A 24,235-nucleotide genomic window follows, 5' to 3' on the forward strand; every position below is an offset into this window, starting at 1 on the left:
AACTGTGTATCTGGTTCTCATTTTTTGTAGAGACAGCTGATAAGGGCAATAAAGACAGAATACTCTTTTTTTCAGTGGCTAAAGAGTAATGTTTTCTGAAAGCATTCAACTTTTTTTCTACGTCCTGGAGAGGAATAAAGATAAGACAAAACAAACAGCACTTAGTGTAAGTAGAAGCTGTAAGTAGAAGCATAGGTTGTATCATGTGTCTTAGCATGGATAACCTTCATTATAGGTCAATTCAAAACTGTGAATACAGCTGTCAGTCTGGGGCAGTTGTTACTATTAGGAGAGTCAAATGTCATTATTTGAAGATGCACATAGTTTTGTGTGCTTGTATTAAGTTAATAAGTTATGGAGGTGCATTGGGGGTGTATTTGTGTTTTATTTGGGGGGTTTATCAAAATAAAAAAGTCTTGTAGGATGTGACATAGGTTCAAATGGATATGACAAGAAACAAGTATATAAAATATCAACCTGTAAAACATTAGTGCATGCATATAATGCAAAACCTGAAACTAGACATTACAAAACTGTCATACATAACAGGTGGGGATAATAACGTCTCATCATAATGACAGCACTTTCCATATTATCTTTAAATGTGAATGGTCTCAAAGGTATATACAGAAAAGAAAGAGTAGTGAACTATATTGAAAAACACAGACTGCAAACAGTTATGCTACATGAGACATATTTGGAAAGAACTGAGTATGTGAATTTGGTAAAGAAAGGATTTCAGAATTGTTATTATTCAAAATATCTGGACAAAGGAAAAGGGGAGTACTTATATTAATTGCTAGGAGAGCTCCAATAGTGATAAAAGAGGGTGGAAATGATGATGGTAGATTTGAAGTAGTAAGGGGCTACTGGCAATGGAGGAGGATTTCGCTGGCATGTACTTATATTCCATATAAAACTGCTGCAATGAAGCTTAAGAAAATTCTGGGAGAAATAATCAGCTTTCAGCAAGGAATATTACTTATAGGTTGGGAGTGGAATTTGATTTGCAACCATGAGGATGTATCTGGGAGCCTAAAAAAGAAAATATTACAAAAGAGGGTCGGTTTTTGAAGAATATTATGAAAACATTTGGTAGGAAAAATGTAAATTCAGTACTAGGAGCCCAGAGAGAATTTACATATTATTCCCCAAGGTACAAAAATATATTTCACAGGAGTATGTGCATTTAATTGTATGTTTTAATACACATCCAATAACTATTTTAGATCATGCAGCAATAATAACTAAAATAAAAATGCAGCTAATGAAATAAAAGTGAGACATTGGCACTTCCCATCTTTCTCCTAAACAGAGAGGAGTTTAAGAAATGGGAAGTAGAAATTATATGGGAATTATTTGGGGAAGCAAGACATTTCTTCAGAAAATATAGCTAGGGACTAAGATAAAATTAAACTGGAATTTAAAATAGGGTAGAAATAAAAGAAAAAGATATATGATTAAGAAGTAACAGGAATTATTTAGAAGGACTGACAAAGGTTAAAGTATTGCAGAATACAGGGAATCTCACAGAACAAGAACAGGAATAATTGCAGAATGCTAAACAGAAAATAAGGGATTACCTCAGTAATATGCATGAGTTTAGAAAGATTGCTATTAAGCAACTTTTTTTTTTGATAATAACTCCAGAGCACAAACGCTTTTAGCCCAATGGCACAGGCAACAGAAAGTAGAAAGGGTTGTTGCCAAGCTCGGCAAGCTTATAACAAGGAAAATAACCACAGATCCTGTAGCGGTATTAGAAATATTTTGGAAATTTCATGAAAGTCTGCATAAAGCAGAGAGATGTGAAAAACAAGAAGAAGTACAAATGGAAATGTTTATGGAAGAATTAAATATGCCAAGGTTAGAGGTAGATGAGGCTCAATTACTAAGAGTTAGGATAGGAGGAGATAAAAATGGTGATGCATAACCAATCTACAGGAGAGTCTCCAGGAATAGATGATATTCTTGTGGAAGTTTGGAAGTTAGGATGGAAGAAAGTGATAAAGATCTAGAAGGTTTTGTTTAACAGTATTTAAATGGAGGAGAAGCATCAACATCCTGTAAGAAAGCTGTGGTGATTGTAATACCAAAAGATGGTTAAGTACCCATCAGATCCAGCTTCATACAGGCCCATTTCAATCCTAAACATGATTATAAACTGTTTATGTCTGTAATGGCTAAAAGAATGGCAAAAGTAATGCCAAAATTGATAGACATGGATCAATGTAGTTTTGTGGAGGAGAGGCAAACATTTGACAACATTAACAGAACTCTACAGGGAAGCTGAATGTAAAAAAAAAAATACCACTGTTGTTGGTGGGTCTTGATGCAGAGAAAACATTTGACAGAGTAAGCTGGAAGTTTATGAGCAGGGCAATGGAAGCATTTGCATTCCCTAATAAAATTATTTGGTTGATTAGGAGGATATATGAGGTATTAGAGCCGAAAATTAAAGTGGGTGGGTTCCTCTCTGATAATTTCTGTTTGAGCAGAGGAACCAGACAGAGGTGTCCTCTTTCCCTTTTTTACTTGCACTATATTTAGAACCATTGGCAAAGAAAATAAACACAGAAATTCAAGGATTTAATTGGTATGGTAGTCAAGAAAAGCTGGTTCTGTTTGCAGATGATATTATTTTATACCTGATAATCCAGAAAAGGACATTCCAGTATTGTGGAACATTTTGAGACAGTTTCAAATCTTTTTGGGATACAAAGTTAATTATGTTAAAACAAAGGCAATAGCTATAAATTATGTACACGCACACAATTTGGTTCAGCAGTATCCATATCTATAGGCACATGGTAAAATGAAGTTCTTAGGAGTATGGATGAAAAAGGATTCTGTTGTGACAGCTAAGGATATGTTTAAAGAGACTAAACAAAATATAATACAAAAACTGAGAAATTTGAAGCTCTGTTATATGGGTACAGATAGCAAGATACAAGCAGTTAAAATCTTTTTAGCCCTTTCAGTTTTATACACAGGTCAGGTACATTTTTATCAATCAGAGGAGAAGTTGTGGATAGCAATTAAAAAAGAGCTGAAGGAGTTTATCTGGGAGGGAAAGACTGCAAGAGTCAAGTGGGAAAAGATGATTCTTCCAATTGAACAAGCCTGTCTGGGATTACTCGAATTGGAGGGGTATTTCAGAGCTACACAGTTAAGGGTGCTATACATAACACAAGCAGAAACCTATAATTCAAAGTGGAAAGAGCTAATGATGAAACAAGGGGAAGTTCAAGAAACAAGGAAAGACTGGGATTTTGGATTCAGATCCTTAAGGAAAATATCAATAGCCATGCAGAATATTATATTTATAAATTACAGAAAGTATTCTAATAACTAAGCCAACACAGGAATCTAGAAAGGAGATTCTGCCAATAGGGAATGACTGCAGTTAAGGATCCAGACAATAGGAAAGAGGGGACTGGAATTTATTGGAGAAACTGTTAAAAGAACCAAGGTATTGAGAGCAAATAATTAGAGACTGAAAGGTAATAAAATGGGAAGAGGCCAAAAATGTATTTGGAGTGCAGAACGGAGATTGCCTTCCCTATCGAGGTTAATATCAGATTATATGCAAAGAGTACTTTATATACTCTTCTACTTTTGTTTGACAATTTTATTTGAAAAAATAGATTAAAAACTCCAAAATCCTCCCACAAACAATGGCGCTACAAAGTGTCTGATGAACTCCCATTGAATAAAGAACAAAAGCACTCATCTTTCAAACACTTTGTGGCACCATTGTTTGTGGGAAGATTTTGGAGTTTTTAAGCTGTTTTACCAGTTTTGGGAGTTTATTCAGTACGAAAAAAATAGCTAAATCAAGCAAGAGAAGAGCATCATGGCTAAAAATATTCTATGATGACCAATTTACATTACTGTTTGGCTGACAAATAAATACATTAAATCAACAAAGGAATCAAAGGACTAAAAGAAAAAAATGAAATACAAGGACTGGGTTAATAATAATACATAAAGTAAATTCTTTTATTTTGTTCATAATGGAGATAATGCCTGGAATAATGGCTGAAGTCAGGGTACAGAAAAATGTTGTAAGTGATTGCATTAGTATAAATACAGAAAGATATTCAAGTGAATCTATAATTTTAACTTCATAACTCACTGGGTTAACAGAACATCTATTAACTTTGAACAAGAGGCTTAGATTTCACTGCATGGATAAATACTAGAGATAGAACAGTAAAATCAGGGCTTTTTCCTCATATACTAGATGAGTGATAGACACACACATGCACACCCAGTAGGTATGTCCACTGGGGACCTGCTGGTAGAACAAACTATCCTGCTCAGTGGCATCACAAAGTGTACTTGAGATCTACCAGTTTTTCTGTGGCTTCACAATAGCCAGTGTGATCACATCACAAACCAATTAGAGTAATCATCAGGGTCTGTTAATCAGGCTCTATAAGTACCTGGGCTGCTGAAATTCAAAGGTAAATACCTGAATGAAATTTATCAGCTGACACAAGTTTAATGTAAAAATCTGTAGTGTACCTGTTACGTGATATACTGGAAACACTGCAGTATATAGTGGTATAGCACGACGTTGTTGGAAATTGAGTCATTTAATCACATTGTAGTAAAAATTACAGGCAGTAAATCTCCTCACACTTATAAATAGTTTTCTCAGATAAGTAAAAAAAATGAGACATCTCTTATTGTACTGGTATGAATATAGATGACAGGCCACGGTTTCTTAACATTTCTGAGGATGTATTAGGTGTAAACGTAAAAAGATATACTGATTATAGTCTACTCAAAAATAAACACATTTTAGGCATTTTAAATGGCTTTGCTAAGTTTTATTTTGGAAGTTTAGACGGAATGAGTTGGTGTAGAATCTGAATATTTTTGACACTTGTTTTAGCTGTTTGTGAAACAAGATGTACAGCTGTCAAATCTGGCTGCACTTCTGAACTGTAAATAAATTTACTTTTAGGAAGGAGTCCATTATTACTAGAATCTGTTATTATAGATAACATAACAATGAAACATGTATGGTATGAAAATATATGATATTTTCAGATAAACAGCCAATCACTATATCTAAAATTATTAAGGCACACATTATTACAAATGTGTATCTACGTATCACCACATCCAGTACCACTGACACCTACCCATCACTCCTTCTGATTTATCTGCCTGCTATTTAAGGATCGTGCTAGAATACAGCTCATGTTCTTGTAATTCTGCTTACAAAAGGTGGCTAAACCTGGGCGATATGTTAAAGTTATGGAATGCACAGATATTTTGGTACTCTTTGTCAGGGTTTACACAAAGTATCTTGTGACTGCACCATGGTTGAGTTTAATGAAAACAGAAATGAATGTCCAACAGAAATCCCATAGACTGTAAAGGAATATATTGTTTCCCCAAACAAAATCCGTAGTTGTGCAAGGAAGCACAGTGGTATAGGATCACAGATATTCTCAACTTATTCTGTAGCACACTGCTATGGACATGGACACGAGCTAAGGCATTCCTGTAAAACCTATATAAATCTATGAAAATATCCTACATTTTTAAAGATTTACTAGAAAGTGATTTATAATACTATTTGATAGTTGCTGACAACTGTATGTGTTAAAAATGCTGATTATGCTCTCATTGACATATATATGCAAAAACTGATGTTTGCAATCATGTATACAATCTTTATCAAATGTGTGGTTTTAAGTTTTTTTCTTCATTTTATTTAATTTATTTATTTTTGACCTTTGAGAAAGTGGAGTATTTTATCAGGTCACCATCATTTGCATTCTTAAACATACAAGGCTGTCCAACAGTACTTTGGAATTTCATAGCCAACAAATTAAACTTTCTGTTTATATCTTATGATTACACTGATGTGTCTTTTATTGTTGTTGTCCTTTACCTGAAAATGCGGTTTTCTTTTTCAGGAAATGATTACACTGATATTAGCAACAGATATGGCTAGACACGGTGAAATAGTCAATTCCTTCAAACAAAAGTTAGACAACTTTGATTTCACAAATGAGGAGCACGCCACTAGTGTAAGTGTCTGTTTTGTGTTTTACTACTTAATGCAGCATTTTTCCTGTGACGTACTATCAAGTGATTAAGGTAAATTGTGACATATTAAGGCACAGGAAAATGGAAGTCATAATTGTGTCAATACATGTGTGATCTAAGAATAACTGAGTTAAAGTTTATTGAGTACAGGAGCTCTGGAGTGGATTGTGACAATTGATAACATATTTGTAAAGTACTGAACGCAGGAACTACATTAGCAGCAACTAATACTGAATTATCTAACATCAGTTTCCAACCTGGGTACAAAGCCCACAGCAACAAACTGCACCAAATGTAAAGTGCAGACACACCCAGTCACACAAATACAGATGTAAACACATACATCCACACATCTTCACATCAAAAGGCCTACAATCCTCTTTCTACCCTTGCTTTTATTGGAAAGTTTGTCAAGGATGTTTATTTACAGTTTAACTCAGTCTTACATGAGTATCCAGTTCATGAGCTATTCCAGTGTTCCTTTTTGTTCTAAACATAGCGATGAGATGGCCCTTACTCAGGTCATGAGTGATTGCATAATGATGAGGGATCAGTGTAATTCCTCTGTCTAAGTGTATCTCAAGCTTTCTTATACATTTGATACAGTGGATGACAAAAACTTTTTCAAACACTTATAGACTTACTTTGCAGCTTCAAACAATGTTCTACATTCATTTACCTGCTACCTTTCTGGATGTACCCAGCGAGTCATTTCTGGCATTAATACCTTATCGATTTACTAGGTAACCTTCAGTGTCTCACAGTAGACATCATCCATCCCTGTCCATACTGAAGTGCAAATTGGACCTTTAGATGGGAAACAGAAAATTTACACCAGGACTGTCCCCTATACTATTAATGGACAGAGGCAGAACCTAAATTCAATGCATGGGTCCCTCAAATTTTCTTTGGTATGATCCCAGCTATTCTCATTATGGGTAATACATAGTTATCGCCCATGGGATGGGTAACGCCAATGTAACACCACATAGAATAGGTTACTTTGTGCACAAAAATGGAAACTGTCTAGGCTTAAAATGGTCTGCAAGGGCAGCTAGCCTAGTACTTACCAATGAACCTATAAAATGGACAAGTGGTAGGATGCTCACTGTGGGACAGACAAAGAAATAGTGACATCAGAGCAGAAGCCAATTGCAGATAAGATCAAAGAGAACAGATTACTGTGGTTTGGGCAAGAAGAAACAAGGGTGTCCAGCAAAGAGATTGATGGATTATGTGAGAGAAAACATGTAGCAGTCAGGCATGAGTGTTGAAAAAGGTAGGAGAGTGGCATTAAATTGAGATGGTGACAATTGACAATACACCCTGACTTCAGGTAGAAAATGGGATGAAGAGCTTTGATGATGATGCTGATGATGAGTGATAAAAAGAGACCAGTTACCAGTGGAGTTCTCCAGGGTTTTGTGCTAGGACCGCTCCTCCATCTACTTTTCTGAAGTAAAAGCCAATACCAAAGGGCTTTGGCTGACTAACTTTGCGGATGACTGCATACTAGGAGCAGTCATTGACTCTCCAAATGACTTAGCCATCTTGCAGAAAAGGTTTGCCCCAAATAAATAGCTGGTGCCAAAATCATGGACTGAAACTAAATGCCAAAAATGCATTATTGTATCCCTTGAGAAGTCATCTATCCCAACGAAGAAACCAAAAAAAACTCCAAACCAATGAATATCAAAATCCAGAGCAAAGGAGAAAGGCGAACCAGTTCAACTGTAGCTCACTGCCAAATTTATTCAAAATAAAAGACAAAAAACATATGAGATCAAGCGCTTTCGCCTGGATCAGTACCAGGCTTTTTCAAGATGAGTTTGCACTCACAAAAACACAAGTTTATATACTACAAGTAATAATATCACATTATCAAATGTGTTAACAGCTTAATTGTAGGCAAATAAATTAATAGGCAAATACATTGTTAATTAGTAACCTAGTGCAAACAGAACCACTGAGCCATGCTTTTAAAAAATTGTAAGCCATGCAATGATAAAAACACTTCTGTGGAACAGTAAAATGTTAAAAAGCATTAAGAACTATTAATCAACATTAAAAAACATTAAAAAACATTGATACAGCATTAATCAATCCTGGAAATCTTTTTAGAAAATCTATGTTAAAATGGGTAAATAAATAAATAGAACCTATAAAATCACAGTGTGTGTGTTCAATACACTTTGTGCAAAAAATGCCTACAAAAAGTGGTGAAATTTGTTAGATAATAAATCAATAAAACTATCTGTTGTGTAAAATAGACTCAGCCATAAAAACTGTAGTTTTGTGAATTGTAATTTTATAATTTATAATTTGGCCCTTCTTAATTTAAGGACACTAGCAATGCTGACACTGTCATTCAGGCCTGGGGGTTTTGTGGCATTCAGTTTGAGTTGAGTTTTTTAAAAGCATGGCTCAGTGGTTCTGTTTGCACTAGGTTACTAATTAACAATGTATTTGCCTATTAATTCATTTGCCTATCAATTAAGCTGTTAACACATTTGATCATGTGATATTATTACTTGTAGTATATAAACTTGTATTTTTGTGAGTGCAAACTCATCTTGAAAAAGCCTGGTACTGATCCAGGTGAAAGCGCTTGATCTCATATGTTTTTTGTCTTTTATTTTGAATAAATTTGGCAGTGAGCTACAGTTGAACTGGTTCGCCTTTCTCCTTTGCTCTGAATTTTCATCTATCCCAACGAACTACCACATTGACAATATACCCCAAGAGATAACCCAGTTATTTGGGATTTGGGAACTTATGCGGACAGTGACCTAACTTTGACTAACATGTGTCCATTCTTGTAAGAAAGTCCTTCTATATTGCAAAGCTTATAAACATAGGGATTTTGTCTAGATCTAGGAATGTCATTGTCCCCCTTTACTCAATCCTGATTAGGCCAGTCATTGAATGTAATGCCTTGGCTTGTATCTGTCTAGATACATGCAACAACTGGAATGCCCACAGAGTTACCTTACTAAAAGGATACAAGGCCTAAACAATAAGTCCTTCATGGACCGTCGCAAAGCTCTGTCACTGTACTCAGTATCCTACACAGTGTTTAGAGGTGACCTGTGTCTGGCATAGAAAGTATCTTTCAACTCGATCCTGATGGATTTACTGCACATCCACAAGTCAAATGGCATGAGAAATACTTGGTCTAGGGAACTAAACCTCTTCTACAACATCAACAGAACAGTTTGGAGGGACAGGTATATCCTGTAGAGGATACTGCTGTTTGAAACAGACTCCCCATCCACATAAAACAAAGTTCATCCCCATCCATATTCAAGCATAAGTTGGACTTATGGCTGTTCTGGGAAACAGAAAATTTACCCTGGGGCTGCCCCTGTGCTACTAATGAGAGAGGCAGCTCCTAAATGCTTTATCCCATACATGGGTCCCATCAAATTATCTATGGCATGATCCCTGCTATTCTTATTAGGGATGATATATAATTATTGACTAAGGGATGGGTAAGACCAATGTAACACCAAATAGGACAGGTTGATTCAAGCACAAAAATGAGGGAAATTGGCTAGGCTTAAAATGGCCCACAAGGGCAGGTAGCCTAGTACTTACTTATGAACCTGTAAATATATAAAACGGGCATTGTTGAGAAGGAGAGAAGTCTTACACTGACAGCAGACAGACATTCAAGGACAAGGTGTTTACATTTTGGAAACATTACTTGCGTTGAGCACCTCATCCTTCTGCATGTCCTGGTCTTTTCTCATTTGGAGTATGACAATGCCTTGTACCTTGGGTTCTCTGATGCAAAGCTTAATCGGTTACAGGTGGCTCAGAATTCTGCAGCCAGGTTACTTACTGGTACATTAAATACCAACATATTAATCAGATTCCACAGAAGATGCACTGGTTGCCTGTTTGTTCATGTATTATCTTCAGTATGCTCCTGCTGATGTATTTAATCATGTGTGATATGGCTATCTCTATTCTGAAAGAGCTCCTGGTCCCATACAACCCACTGAGATCTGTTTGTCCCTCATCCTCTGGATTGTTGGAAGTTCCAGGAATTCATTTTGAAACTTTAGGTGTCCATTCTTTTTGCTTTCAAGCCCTTCATTTTAGGAACCTCCTGTCCCATTTGGATTGATAACCAGTTTTAAAAGCTCCATAAAGATCCAGCTTTTTATGCTGGTCTGTAACCTATTTTAAATATTTTACACTTTTGCTAAACATTAAATGTAGTTTGATATTGTGCTGTTTTATTTATACATCACCCACTTTCTCCCATACATCCTTCCCTTTAATTTCAGTTTAGAGGTAAGTTAAAAACATATCTTTCAAGTCTAGCTTTGAATGAAAGCCATATCTAGGGCAGGGCGAAGGAGGCAGCTGCCCTTGGTGCAGGCTGTTAGGGATGTGATCTACACGTACCAGGGGATGGAACTTCAGTACAGGAATTCAATTATGAAGCTGTAAAAATTCATGCTTTCTTTGAAGCTCAGTGTGTGCTGCTAGTACCATTTGGACAGGACAGATAATCTCATAGTGCTCCACTTAGTAGACTTCTAGTCTGAAGACTGATTTTGCAATGACTGTGAGGCAAAAAAAAAAAATTTCAAGACAGAACGGTGAGATGACTCTGACAGTTTTTTTTACTACATGATGAGATGTGTCCTGTAAATGGCACACTTAACATTTGATTCTGAAATATTTAAGCTTGACATGTATGGACTACATGATATGTCCCATAGATGACACACTAAACATTTGATTCTGAAATATTTAAACTTGACATATACAAGTAAGGGACAGTAAGGGACATAAACAAAAAGGGATGATAGTGGGCAACAATCTTAAATTCAGCCTGCGTATACAAAATTGCATAAGAAGAACATATCAAAAACTTGGAATGCTCTACAGAGCCAAAAGCTTTCTCACCAATACAACTAAAACTACATTTGCCACTACTTATCTCTTTCACACTCTTCTTTACAGCACACCCATCTTTACTAACCTTCAAGCAATGCAACAATCAAAACTTGACCAATGCTATAATAAAGCTGCTAAATTTACAACAAGTACCTTTCAGAACTTATCACTGTATACCATTAAAAAACTAAATTAGTTAAAACTAACACATCAACTAGCATATACACAGCTTCATACCATCTATAAAATTATCCAGTATCCATTTGCTTGTCTAACACTAAAAAACATTCTGCACAGCTATGTTCCCAGTTGGTCATTATGATTCAATAATCAAAGACTCCTGACTGTCCACAAACCAATTAAATCTGCTGGACATTGTCTGTACTCATACCATGTTGCTAAGGCCTGGAACTCCTTATCTCTATCCATCAGGTCAATACCCTCTCTCCCATCCTTCAAAACTATACTAAAAGACCTCCTAGCCAACATATATCCATAAATGTCTGTTCTGTTTAAAAACCTGTGTTTGTACAGTTTTTGGCTTGTATTACCTCAGCAAGATCCTGCCTAGGTGTCATGCAGAGTTCTACAGCAGCAGGGAGAAAAGAGAGACTTTGAGTGGATTAAGTACTTCTGTTTTGCTTTTTATTGCCTAATTTCGCTAACCGCACTATTCCGAGCATTTTTTATTAACTTTGCAACTCATTTGAACTGTTTTTTGAATTCTGATACTGTTCACACTGTAACTGATCATTTTTAAGTATTTTTCAACTATTTAACTGTTGTGGGCTACACACTCAATTGCAATAGCCATTTTTCTGCCTTGAAAGTGTTTTTATTACTGTATTTGTTTTAATCTTTTGAAAAAAAACAAAAAAATCCTATCTCTCTACTCGTTTCCCACCTTTCTATAACCAGTAGAGTCCGGTTTTCAGATTTTCTGAATTCTAGGCTGTTTTGTAGTTTCTGTGTTGCCCAGACCTTACTGAGATAGGAAGAAGATTCTCTGTTCATCAGTGGTAGTGGTTAGCTTTGAGCAGCCTATCTGTCACTGGAGGAGTAGTTTCAGCTCAGAATCTATACTTTTATTTGTCATTTTGGGCTATTTCTATCCCTTTCATCTTTCTATTTAAAAACCCATCTTTGCTCGGTTTTGCGCACATTTAACTAGGGTTAAACTATTACCAACGCCAGAAAGTCTGCTCTTCAAGTTTTCCCTTAGAACTAGCCACCACTCGAATCTGTTCCTCATAGCTCAGCACTTGCCTAGAAACCATTGTAAGCAATAGACAGACCATAAAGTGCTACAACACTCAACTGTCCTTACCAAGTAAGAAAAAACAGTTAGTACTTAAATAGTTAGTGCTTAAATAAATAAGTACCTATCCAGGCGTGTCCAAGGGTCAGTTCTTGGTGTCTTCTCCTGTCCACCTGGTGAATCTGGGCATCCTGAGGCAATGTAGCAATTGCATCATGTACACAGACAACCCTCTCCTCCTACCACCTAACACTACAACCTATGAGAGATGCACCTATATTGCCAAACTGGAAGCTAAGCTCTCTCCAGTCAAGACTGGACTAGTCAGTCAAGAGGAGAAGGTAAACACTCGTACCACACCACACCACACACAACACATAATCCTTCAAAACCTACACCCACACATAGTAACACGAAACACACACCTACATTTGCAGAGATCCTTAAAACAAATCTGCCCAAACAACAAATACATCCTAAGCTGAAATGCAAACAACCAACACCACCTAACACAACCGAAGTGACACGTAACTCACAAAACCAGTGTGACACTCAACCTCAGCCCCAAAGGCAAAACAATGTACCCAGCACACTAGTCATAGCTGACTCTATAGTCAGGCACACTGATGTCCCACTCACCAGGCTAAACAAGGAAAAGGTTACTCTCAGCTGCCTGTCAGGTGCCAGGATCCACCACAAAACCAACACACTCAGGGCACTCCACAACAAGTACAGATATGACTCTGTCAATTTTAATGTTGGAGTGAACAACCTGAGACGTACCTCCCTGGACTACATGAAAAGAGACATAGAGGAGCTCTCTGATCTTGTAGCCCAGGCAGGTATGAGCATAGCCCTGAGTAGCATCCTGCAATCACCCAGAATGATACCTCAGTACAAGGACAAAATGATTGACTTCAACAATTGGATAAACTTCTGGTGTCATTCTAAGGGGATCCAGTATCTGTCAGCCTGGGATGACATGATCGACAAGCCATGATGCTTTGCCAGAGATGGCCTGCACCTGTCGTCCCTAGGTTTCCGGAAACTGGCTAAGGCTCTTGCCACTCCCATAGTGCCTTTTTTAGGTAAGGTTCAAAAGACAAAATTACCATTGTAACTGGTACAAAGAAACAAAATCTGAAGGTAATGCTACTCAATGCTAGAAGTCTAAACCTCAAAATACACTTACTTGAGGCACTCCTTAAAATGGAGAACACTGACATCTGTGCAGTAACAGAGACCTGGTTCAGGGCTCCAGGGAGCACCCTTGCAATACCAGGCTACAATTCATATCACACCTTTCGCCATCTAACCTGGGCTAAAACACCAGAGGCTGAGGCGTATCCATATTCACCAAGGATATCCACACCTCCAGACTAATTGCCCAACATAATGCATCCGAAATTCTCCAGGTGCAACTAACACTGGGCAAGACTGCAATCCAAATTGTAGCTTGCTACAGATCCCCCACCATACCCCAAGATTCCCACTCCACTTTTCTTAACATACTGGAAATATCAAGGTACAACCCAACACCATCATACTGGGAGACTTCATCTACCCTGCCATTAACTGGAAAAACTACTCATGTACCAACACATTGGCACAGCATTTTTTGGAATACATAAATTCCAACACCTTGGACCAACTGATCCAGACCCCCACCAGGGGTAGCAATATCCTAGACCTGGTCATTACCAACATGGGCGATCGGTGCTCCAAACCAGAGGTCAGCCTCTGGTTGGTTAGATCCAACCATAAGCTAATCACCCTAGACATCCACATCCCGCCCCCACCCCTATTAAGGAAACCACCATAAAAAAATCTCAAAAGCCAACTTCACACTTCTTAAGACAGAAGTGGCTAACTTCACCACTCCCATGCAGACAGACAGTAGCAGTACAACTGCTGAATCCTACATCAATGCACTGTATGAACACATACACAAGTGCATGGACCATCCTATCCCAAATAGAACCAAGACGCTATCCTCCAAAAAAAGAAGCCAATCTGGTGGTCCCCTGCCACTAACAAGCTCTACAACAAATATAAGAAACCATTGCAAAAAAGAGTAAAATCCCAAGACTGGAAAAACTCCCTTGTCAGCCTTAGTAAGAAGCTGAGATCCGTCATAAAATTCTCCAAAGCTAATTACAAAAACAAAATCACCACAGATTCTAAAGACAATCACAAGGCATTCTATAGGTATGTCAAGAATCTCATTGGCAACACTCAGATCTGCTCAGAGCTACAACACAATGGCACTAAACATACAGAACCAGCTGATGTCACCAACATTCTGGCAGATAGGTTCAGCACAAATTTCTCCTCCCTTTCACCCCCAAAAGGGCCCATCTCTATACTGGATGAATGCCAAGTCCCTGTAATCACAGCCACACACTCGCCAAAGCCAAAAATACAGCATCCATGGGACCTGACAACATCCCAGGCTGTGTTCTGCACAAACTACAAAATGAACTGGCACCCCACCTAAGTACCATGTTCAGTCATAGCCTCACTACAGGTTTTGTGCCTACTGAATGGCACACAGCTAAGATGATCCCAATCCACAAAGGGGGATCCACCATGGACCCCGGGAACCACTGACCCATCAGCCTGATGAGTCTGATCTGCAAGGCCATGGAATGTATCATCATGGAACTTATAAACAAAGACATAGGTAACCTGCAAACTCTGGACCCCCACCCAGTTTGGGTTTGTGAAAGATAGATCATGTCTCCTAAACCTGATTTACTTCTTTGAAACAGTCACCAGAGCCGTGGACAAGGGTAAGGCAGTTCACACAGCCTACCTAGATCTCTCCAAGGCCTTCAACACCATCCCCCACTCTGGTATTATTGATAAACTCATGAAACTGGGCATAAACCCCTATGTCACGCGGTGGGCGGCCAACTGGCTCACAGACAGAACCCACACTGTGAAAGTAGCCAATTCCAAATCTGTCTGCAGACCAGTGACAAGTGGAGTACCACAGGGTTCAGTCCTGGGTCCCCTCCTGTTCGGCATCTACTTCTCAGAAGTCCAAGCCAACACAGAGTAATTATGGCTAACAAAGTTTGCAGACGATTGCAAACTGGGGGCCATTACTGAATCCCCAAAGGATATGGGCATTCTACAAAAGAGCCTCACAGAGGCAGATGCCTGGTATCAAAACCACGGCCTTAAGCTCAATGCCAAAAAAATGCATAGTTATCCCCTTTGGGAAAAACCCTGTGCCAGCGAACTACCACATAGGCGGGAGTCCACTCAACATCGAAAGCGTGATATGAGACCTAGGGACACAGGTAGACAGCAGTCTCTCCTTTGACAACCACATAGCCACAGTGGTCAGGAAGTCCTTCTATGTGGCACACCTCATCACAAAAGGGTTCTCATCCAGAAAAAAAGAGGTCATTGTGCCCCTATACTCAGCCCTCATTAGACCTATTATAGAGTACAACGCCCCATTTGGGATGTACTTCACAAGACATTTGCAGCAACTGGAAAGACCACAGAAATACCTCACAAAGAGGATTACCAGCCTTAAATAGATGCCTTATGCAGACCACCTTAAGAAACTCCAGCTCTACTTCGTCACATATTGCCTACTCAGAGGTGATCTCTGCCGAACATACAAAGCCACGTCAAACCCAGAGCTGTTGGACATGCTACACTTATTAAAATCCCAATCCCTATAGGCCACATGCTCCGGAGACCTTAACCTTGTCACCACAATAAACAGAACTTGCTGGAGAGACAGGTTCCTGTCCTAGAGACTTCCCATACTCTGGAACAAGTTGCCCATTCATGTCAAACAGAGCACCTCATTGGCCCTGTTTAAGAAAAATCTGGACAACTGGATGGGGAATAGGAAATTTTCCCCAGGTATTACTTCTGCAGCTCTGCTTGACAGGGGCATAGGTAAATACACTTCTGGGTGGCTAAAGCCAGGTAATCTTTATGGCTAGGCTTATATAGGCCATGGGGACAAACTGTGAACCTATGAAATGTGAAGAAATACCTACTCATACCTTACACCTCCTTACTCTCCCTTCTTCACTCACTTCCTTACGTTTATCAATTTCTCTTACCTGACTTTCTCTATAAATATAACATTAGCTTGCTTTTCTCTCACTTCCTTTTGCAATCCCTGCTAGTATTATATTAATTTACCTTTAATTTGTCTATAAACTGGCTAAAATCTCTCTAAATATTACATAAGTCTCATATATCTTGTATCTATTCTTAATGTTTTCAGATTATGTTTCATTTGGGATAATTATTTGAACTGTAGATTTTTTTGTATTAGTTCTGAAGATTGTAAATTAATTAATGAATTAATTAATTATTGTTCTTAAAATGTTTTGTAATACTTTGGAGCTTTTCTGCCTAGACCTCTGCTGAAAATGGACTCCTACTAAGTTGGACTTTCCTGTTAATCAAATGCCAGTAAATAAATAAATAAATAAATGTTCATCAGGCTAAGTGCAGGCTGACGAATATGGCAGTTACAAATAATTTTGGACCAGTCATTTCACACTAATTTTGCTGACACTGCTGTTCATCGGTGATATGTGCCACCATCAAAGCTAAAATTCCACACTAAAAGGTGATTTTGTATTCACTGTGCAAAATCATTTTTCACTGCAGAAATGCACTGTGACATTGATTTAGTTTATGAGATAAAGCCTTCTTGACAGCATGCTGAAATGTCTGGGGCATTTGTATAACAACCCACAGAAATGAGCTAAATCAACCAAAGTGCTTACCTCTGTTCATAATCAGCCTCTAAGAATTGAATATGTCTCTTTCAGTGAAAGTTAATGTCCTGGATCTTCAGGATGGCATATACATGTATATATGTATAAATTTATCTGGGGTGGTGAGGGTCCACAGTGGGTCAGTTAAATATATGTATCTGATCCCATGACAAAAGCAGTCAAAGCCAGAGACAGTGAATGTACACACTAATGCTCTTTTATTTTGACGTGACTAAACCATTTGATTTGGGCAATGATCCTGGGCATGTATCTTGAAAGACTGACCCATCTTTTGTTGTTAAATCAGCAAGATGTACCAAAGATCCTAGAATGTAGTTGGGGTCTCCTTAGAGGAACATCCAAGAAGATCATTGTTGTTGTTTGCATCAAATCAAATTTCTTCCAGAGGACTGTTGCAATTTTTCCTTAACAATAAGTTTTATTTTAGAGGGCTCATATGACTGCTATCCATTTCCATATGCGGTATCCTGCACCAAGGTTTCATTTATGATTAGTGAATCGGAGTCATTTTAATGAGGGTTTTCAGTATGCGTGAAGTGAATACGTCTCTTTACCTCAAAAACGGATGCATACTGAAGGGTGATTTTGTGTTCGCTGTGCAAAATCATTTTCACTACAAAGATGCACTGCAACTGTGGAACCACATCTTTGCAGACAGGCAGCAATGTGGCAAACTGATAAGTGTACTTACTGTCAGTGGCATAATTTCAGATTTTGGACTCCTATGCAAAAACTTATGACTGGGCCCTCCTTTCCCTTTGGCTAGATGTCATTACTAAAGAGCATCAATAACTATACCCCACCCTTTGGTGCAGAGGGATAAAGCTGTAACTGCACCCCAGATGATTTGCATTCAATTAATGGTACCAGCTCTGCAGGAACTGGACAGTGAGGATGGGAGTGAGCGGCTAAAGCATATCTTTGGGGGAGAGATGCAGCTTGGCTCATTGCACTATCAACATTGCAGGAATGCAGGTGTATCGCTGCTGCATGAACAATCTTGTGTGCTAATGCTACAAGTGGTACGCTGCATGATCAGGAGGGTGTGTATGCATGGAGTTGGGTGTACAAGCATGGAATTTGGTGTACATGCATGGAATTGGATATACATGCATGGAATTGCACAGATTTGCTGGTGATGAGCTTCTGGTTCTGTTCGCAGTTTATATGCAGGGTTTTTATATAAGGGTATTGCACAGAGCTAATAGTTACAAGATAGCACATGGTATTGCATTTGTGATCACAGTTCAGACTGAGAACTTAGCTGTTGCCTCCTCATTTCATGAAAACTTGACAGGATGCCCGCTAGACCTTGAATAGAATGTCCAGTCACCCCGAACGTTATTGTTGTAGCTCTAAAAATGATAAGTAATATACTTTTATTCTTTGTGCTCACTCCTAGTAACTAGAGTGTTGTTAGTAACTTTGCATGGTAAGATATGACCTCATGAAGCAGCATTGAACAGAGTACTGTGCAGGTAAACAGCTATCTGGTTGGCTTTTAACAGATTTAAAATCAAAATTAACTGCATAAATGTGACTGCTACATACCATACCATACTCAGGGCTACAGCTGAGGGTAAATAAATTGTCTATTGTACCTAATGCTGTATTTTAATATAAACTGTACTACAATCATATAAACCCAAAGCTTTTATATATTTATAATGCTGAATTGTCTTCTTTTGAACTACGTTCCACTAAGATGAAATCCAATATGATTTCAGGTGTCTTCCCGCATGTGCAAGGGTTACAAGTTAGAGCTTTACAAATTATAACAAACCAACAATCAGTTTGAAATGCAATAATAAAAATAATATCAATTTGTTAACTGAGTGGGCCCGTTGGACACTCAGTTCCTTTAAAGGGTCAACCCAGGAGTAGTGTCTGGTTAAGTGACTAACTGAAGATCATATACTAGGCAAATGGGGGCTGAGGTTATCAAACCCTTACCATAAGAGCTACAGCTTAACTGTCTGCCAGACTATTATAGTATGTTCCTTTTAGTTCATTGCAGAAGATTATTTGAAAAGAAAATGTATGGATATGATGTCAGTATTAACTCCAAGAAATAACCTCTAAGTGCAGGGGTGACCGCTGACTTGTCTAATGATTATATTAGACCTGAGATTATCATAAAAGTAATAACTGGTCTTTTTTCTTCCTAACTTGTAGCTGAAGATGATTCTGATAAAATGTTGTGACATCTCGAATGAAGTCCGTCCACTGGAAGTCGCAGAACCCTGGGTAGACTGCTTATTAGAAGAATATTTCATGCAGGTGAGCCTTCTAGGAATCCTAATTTGACCTAATTTCTAAGCAATATAATTTTAAAATACAGCTTTGCAAACATACAGTTTTGATGAAAACTGAATATAAAATTGCAACTGTTATACAAAGCTGTTCAGAAAGGTACAGAAGATTTTAAGACTTTTCACAACAACTAATAAAAATAAATAGGCACATACATACATAAATAAAAACAACAAAAGGCTTTCAGGAATTTGTTAAAATACAAACACCCCTAGTTCTTGGCAAAAATGCTTTCCAGGGGTTAACAAATTGCAAAAGAAAAGCAAGTGTAAATATTTTTGCTAAACATCAATTAAGAGAAATGTCAATAAAATAATTACTGATGAAGTACTTGCAGTTGCATTCATTTTGTATCCCTCTAGGACCCAGGGTATCAGATGTCAGAATTAATAGGCTTTCTCTAAATAATAACAATTTTTTATTATGTTTACCACTCTTTCAGAAAGAATTGGTTATTCTAATACACTTGACCTTAAACTATATAGAATTCCAGAATGTCCTTCAGCAAAATGCACAACCCCAGATTTCTCTACTGTTTCATTGTTAATTTCCCAGATGTGCTCCTGCAGTAGAAGTATTAATTGTTCTTGTTTAAGGAAAGCCAATTAATTCTGAACTTTGCTGTATTAGTTCCTGCAGGGCGGCACAATGAATATAATTGGAAGCATCTGATATGCTAATTATTTTCTTGATATTCTTTAGTGGTTAGTGCTCTTGCTTTTTTCTTTGCATTTTTTTTATGCCCTGGATGGTATTTATACAGAGATATTGAGGTGTTTTTATTTTTTAAAACTTTATTTGCTAGGTAGGTACAGTTCACAGAGGTTATCTGTTTTCAGTAATGGCTCAGAAGACCAGTCTCTCTACAGCAATAGTGATGTAAGATTGATAAGCAGACCATTTGCCAGAAGACCATTCATGGAGTTAGGATGCAGTGGTCACTAACATGCTGTCTTATAGTGTGGGCCAGAGATAAGAACTAGTCCTCACAGGCACAAGAAATATCGAAATGAAGATATTTAACTGAGAGTCAAGACATGCAGGTACTGTCCTTCAGTGTCTGAGGAAGATTTTATGAGCATTACTTATATACAAGAGGAAAACAGTGGGTAATTGCATTCTGACAACTGTTGAACTTTTTTAATATCTAAGGGTATTCAATTTCTAAGTTTAAATTTAACACACCAGACTGAAAAGTCACTGCCTAGACCCTGCATGAAAATCTTGCCAGATGACTCTCCAGTGCAGGAGAAAGTGAAGTTTAGTGGGTCTGAAGGAAATTGCCATTGGACCTTCAATAGTAGAGTAAGAATGTAGATGCCTTCCTTCCTTCCTTTCTTGAATCTGTCAGCTGTGGCTGTGTGTGATGTACAAAGATATAATCAAACGCTCTGCCATAAGTTAATATCTGACTGACAGGAAGCTACTGGTTGTAGCTCCCACACCACCACCATCATGTTAAACAGACAGCAGTATATGTTTTGATTTCTACCACTGGTGCCAAAGCAAAAGGAAATTGGCTTTATGGTTATGTAATAAATATACACTGTTACACTAGGTATGCCCAGGAAAGCACCACACTGCACAGCTACATATCAGTTACAGTCACTTTTTACTCACAACTTCAGCTACCTCAGTCCATGCCCAGTGCCTTTCAGTGCAACCTTACAAACAGCAACTGAAAGTTGACCAGAATCATTTTGTATATGCACTTACTCACCCAATATTCTAAGTGGTGACTGTCTGGAACCAAATATCTGTTTGCCAAACTTAAAAATATGCCGGTACCAGTTAGTAAAAACAAACAAATCAAGAAAAATATCTTGTTGCTTGCCTTTAAAGTAAGCCAAGTATTAAATATTTAAACTGTACCAATTAACTCTAAGCTCCTGTGCAACAATGGACACGCAGGTAAAATGCATAAACCGTTAAGCTACTATATAAAACATCAGCCACAAGCAGTCAACATTGACTAATACAAAATAAAGCATTTCTTTTCCTAATAAATATATGAACAGTAAAATGATTGAGCAAGACATTAAAATTAAAATACCCAAAAAGATAGATATGATTAAAAAACAAAATGCAGGCAGGAACAATGTGAAGCACCAAAAAATGAACAAACTTTATTAACTGTGGAGCACTTAAAAATGTATTAAAATAGAATACACTAAGCACTTTCATTCACAAATACATTCCTGTTGGACTTCATCACAGTGTATCTCAAAAAATGGCAATTCACTTTATATAACAAACTAATCACATGCCAAACATTTAATTAATTACTAGGAGACAAATACATAATTTAATGTAATTTCAACATATCATCTTTGAGTGCATGAAAATGTAATACATATGAGACAGACTGCTGCAATAAGTTAGATGGAATGGAGAGAGAGAGAAAAAACAAAATCAGAACGTGTTACATCCTCTTTACTAGTCACAGTTGTTGTCGTTCTTCTTCTTTCGGCTTTTCCCGGTTAGGGGTCACCACACCGTAACTCTGGTCTACTAATGATTGGCAGTAGATTTTTCAGTGCCGAGGTGCCAGCTCGACACCCAACCTTCCACGAAGGCATGCCCATTCATGCATGTCTTTCGAATACCACTCGACCGCGGGGAGGACATGCAATATTAATTCTGAGGTGTAATAGTTTGCCCATTTCAAAGGTTTTGTAATTCCGTTCTTGTTTTTTTTTTCATGTGTATTCTGTTTGTTGATATATACAGCATTCATAAGCAATACACAAATTAATTTAGTGAGATGTAAATTGCTATGTTAAGTGCCAGAAGGAAAAAAAAACTATACTGTATACAACATCAAGCTGTTTGGTTACACATGGGGAAATAAGAAGTACAAATGAACCTAAACTGTTTCCATCCCTGCTACTGTAATGTTTTAGCTTGTCATCAGGGCAAGACAACATTCAGCACTGAAAATATTCTGTTCTAAATTATTGTAGTAACATATTTTCATTTTAGTCATTTCCAGATGTATTTGCCTGGCATGAAGCTTCTGAACAAAAGTTCATTTTTGTCTTTCAACACTTCAGACTTCTGAAAGACAATTTACAAACTTAACTGGAGTGCTTTCTGTGCACAGTTTGCAAATACTTCCTGTGTCTCCATCAGTTTTCACTAGGTGCTCTAGTTTTCTCGCGCGCACACACACACACACACACACACACACACGCACGCACACACACACACACACACACACACACACACACAAAGATGTATTGTAGGTGAGTTAGCAAGCTTTCAAATAGCACATAGGTGTGTGTGTGTGTGTGTGTGTGTGTGTGTGTGTGTGTGTGTGTGTGTGTGTGTGTGTGTGTGTGTGTGTGTGTGTGTGCACTTGGCATCCTGTTCAGGATCACTGTACAGCTTCTGTCCAAATGAGGGCCAAAAAAGCAGCAGCTTCTTTACGTCCCTGAAAAGGATTAAGTAGGTTGAGAAGGAAAGAAAGAAAAAAGAATGAATAAAATAATATGAAATTAGTTTGTAACATATCATTAGAAATATGCATATAGAATACATTAAAGCATTATATTTTTGAATGGTACTCATTCCAGAACACTGTAATGAAACATTATTAATTAAAATTGCTAGATGAAAGATAACATATAATGCATTGTGCTAAATAGTCGACCAGTTGTGCTGTGTATCTAGCTCAGTTTCTTAATTTATTAAATGTACCACCATTAGGCTGTATATATTGTACTCTCTATGCATAATCCATACTTCCTAGTTTCTCAGTTTTATTGTCTGTAGTTGAATTGTCAACTGCATTTAAAATATTGTTACATGTAAACATAACTGAGGATCCTTCTTGCAGCCATTCAGTTATTTTACATTATTTAGAACCCAAATAAACGTGTCACAGTTGCTCTGAAATGACAGGTATGACAGTCTATAGTTTACCAAAGTAGAAAAAATGATGAAAACAAAGTGAGGCAGGATAAAACTTGCAATAAAAATGTAATTTATTCACAGGTGTCCAGACATGGATAAGCGCTTTCGCTTGAAAAGCATCATCAGATCATTAATACATTCACCTTAAAAACAAATAACTATATATACAACTTCTATAAACATAAGATCCAATCAAAGCACACTACTAATTAATACATTTAAAGAGATACTAAAGACAAAATAAAATCTGTATGTTAAAACCAGACCCCTTCACATATATATAACGCTATTATGAAAAAACTACAGAAATTTTGAAATGCATGCATATAGGCATATCCATGAGTCTGTTTAAGATAAACTTTAATATGTTGTCATGTTTTTTATTTATTAATTTGTGTATAAAGACAGTTATATATAATATATGGATAAGAGGTCATTTAAACTGAGATCAAGTCTTTTGGAATCAAGGCCACTGAATACATGTTTTAACTTTTATTTTTGTTGTTAGGTATGTTTTACAGTTTAAGTGAATTTACGCAATCAGCTCTTTTAAAGAAATAAGCTAAACAGTACAAATTATTCTAATATGTACAATATATATATATATATATATATATATATATATATATATATATAGCTTACTATCAAAACTAAGAATGACACTTGTTCGTGTATTTATTACTACGAAAAAAAGTTGAAAATGAAAATATTTTCCATATAAATTTCGAACTTCCCTTTCACTGATGTCCGCATTCGATGTTATTCGAAATAGCAGGAGATGACATCAAACACCCAGGCTATTCTGTTTAATGTGCCGTGAAAAATTTATATCTACAGCACAAGTTTTAACCCCCACTCCCTGCATATTATATATACCAACTCTGAGATCGCATTACAGTGAGGAAAAGGGTAAATTTCATGATCCCCAATGTACTGTGATCCCCAATAAGAACATCAACCTCATAAGAGCGAATGAGCA

The 24,235-nt window shown here is 37.3% G+C and overlaps 1 protein-coding gene across 3 annotated transcripts in view; it reads left to right on the forward strand.

The window, feature by feature from the left end:
* The window catches only part of PDE9A (phosphodiesterase 9A), an 851,735-nt gene that overhangs the window by 588,579 nt on the left and 238,921 nt on the right, over positions 1–24,235 (forward strand). For all 3 annotated transcript variants that reach the window (XM_044072227.1, XM_044072229.1, XM_044072228.1), the window contains 2 exons: positions 5,940–6,053; positions 19,204–19,308. In XM_044072227.1, the coding sequence (XP_043928162.1) occupies positions 5,940–6,053; positions 19,204–19,308 (219 nt within the window). The remainder of the gene's footprint in view (positions 1–5,939; positions 6,054–19,203; positions 19,309–24,235) is intronic.

This window comes from Protopterus annectens, chromosome 5.part0 (genome assembly GCF_019279795.1).
Source record: "Protopterus annectens isolate FY-2018-M chromosome 5.part0, PAN1.0, whole genome shotgun sequence".
Taxonomy (NCBI): Eukaryota; Metazoa; Chordata; order Ceratodontiformes; family Protopteridae; genus Protopterus; species Protopterus annectens.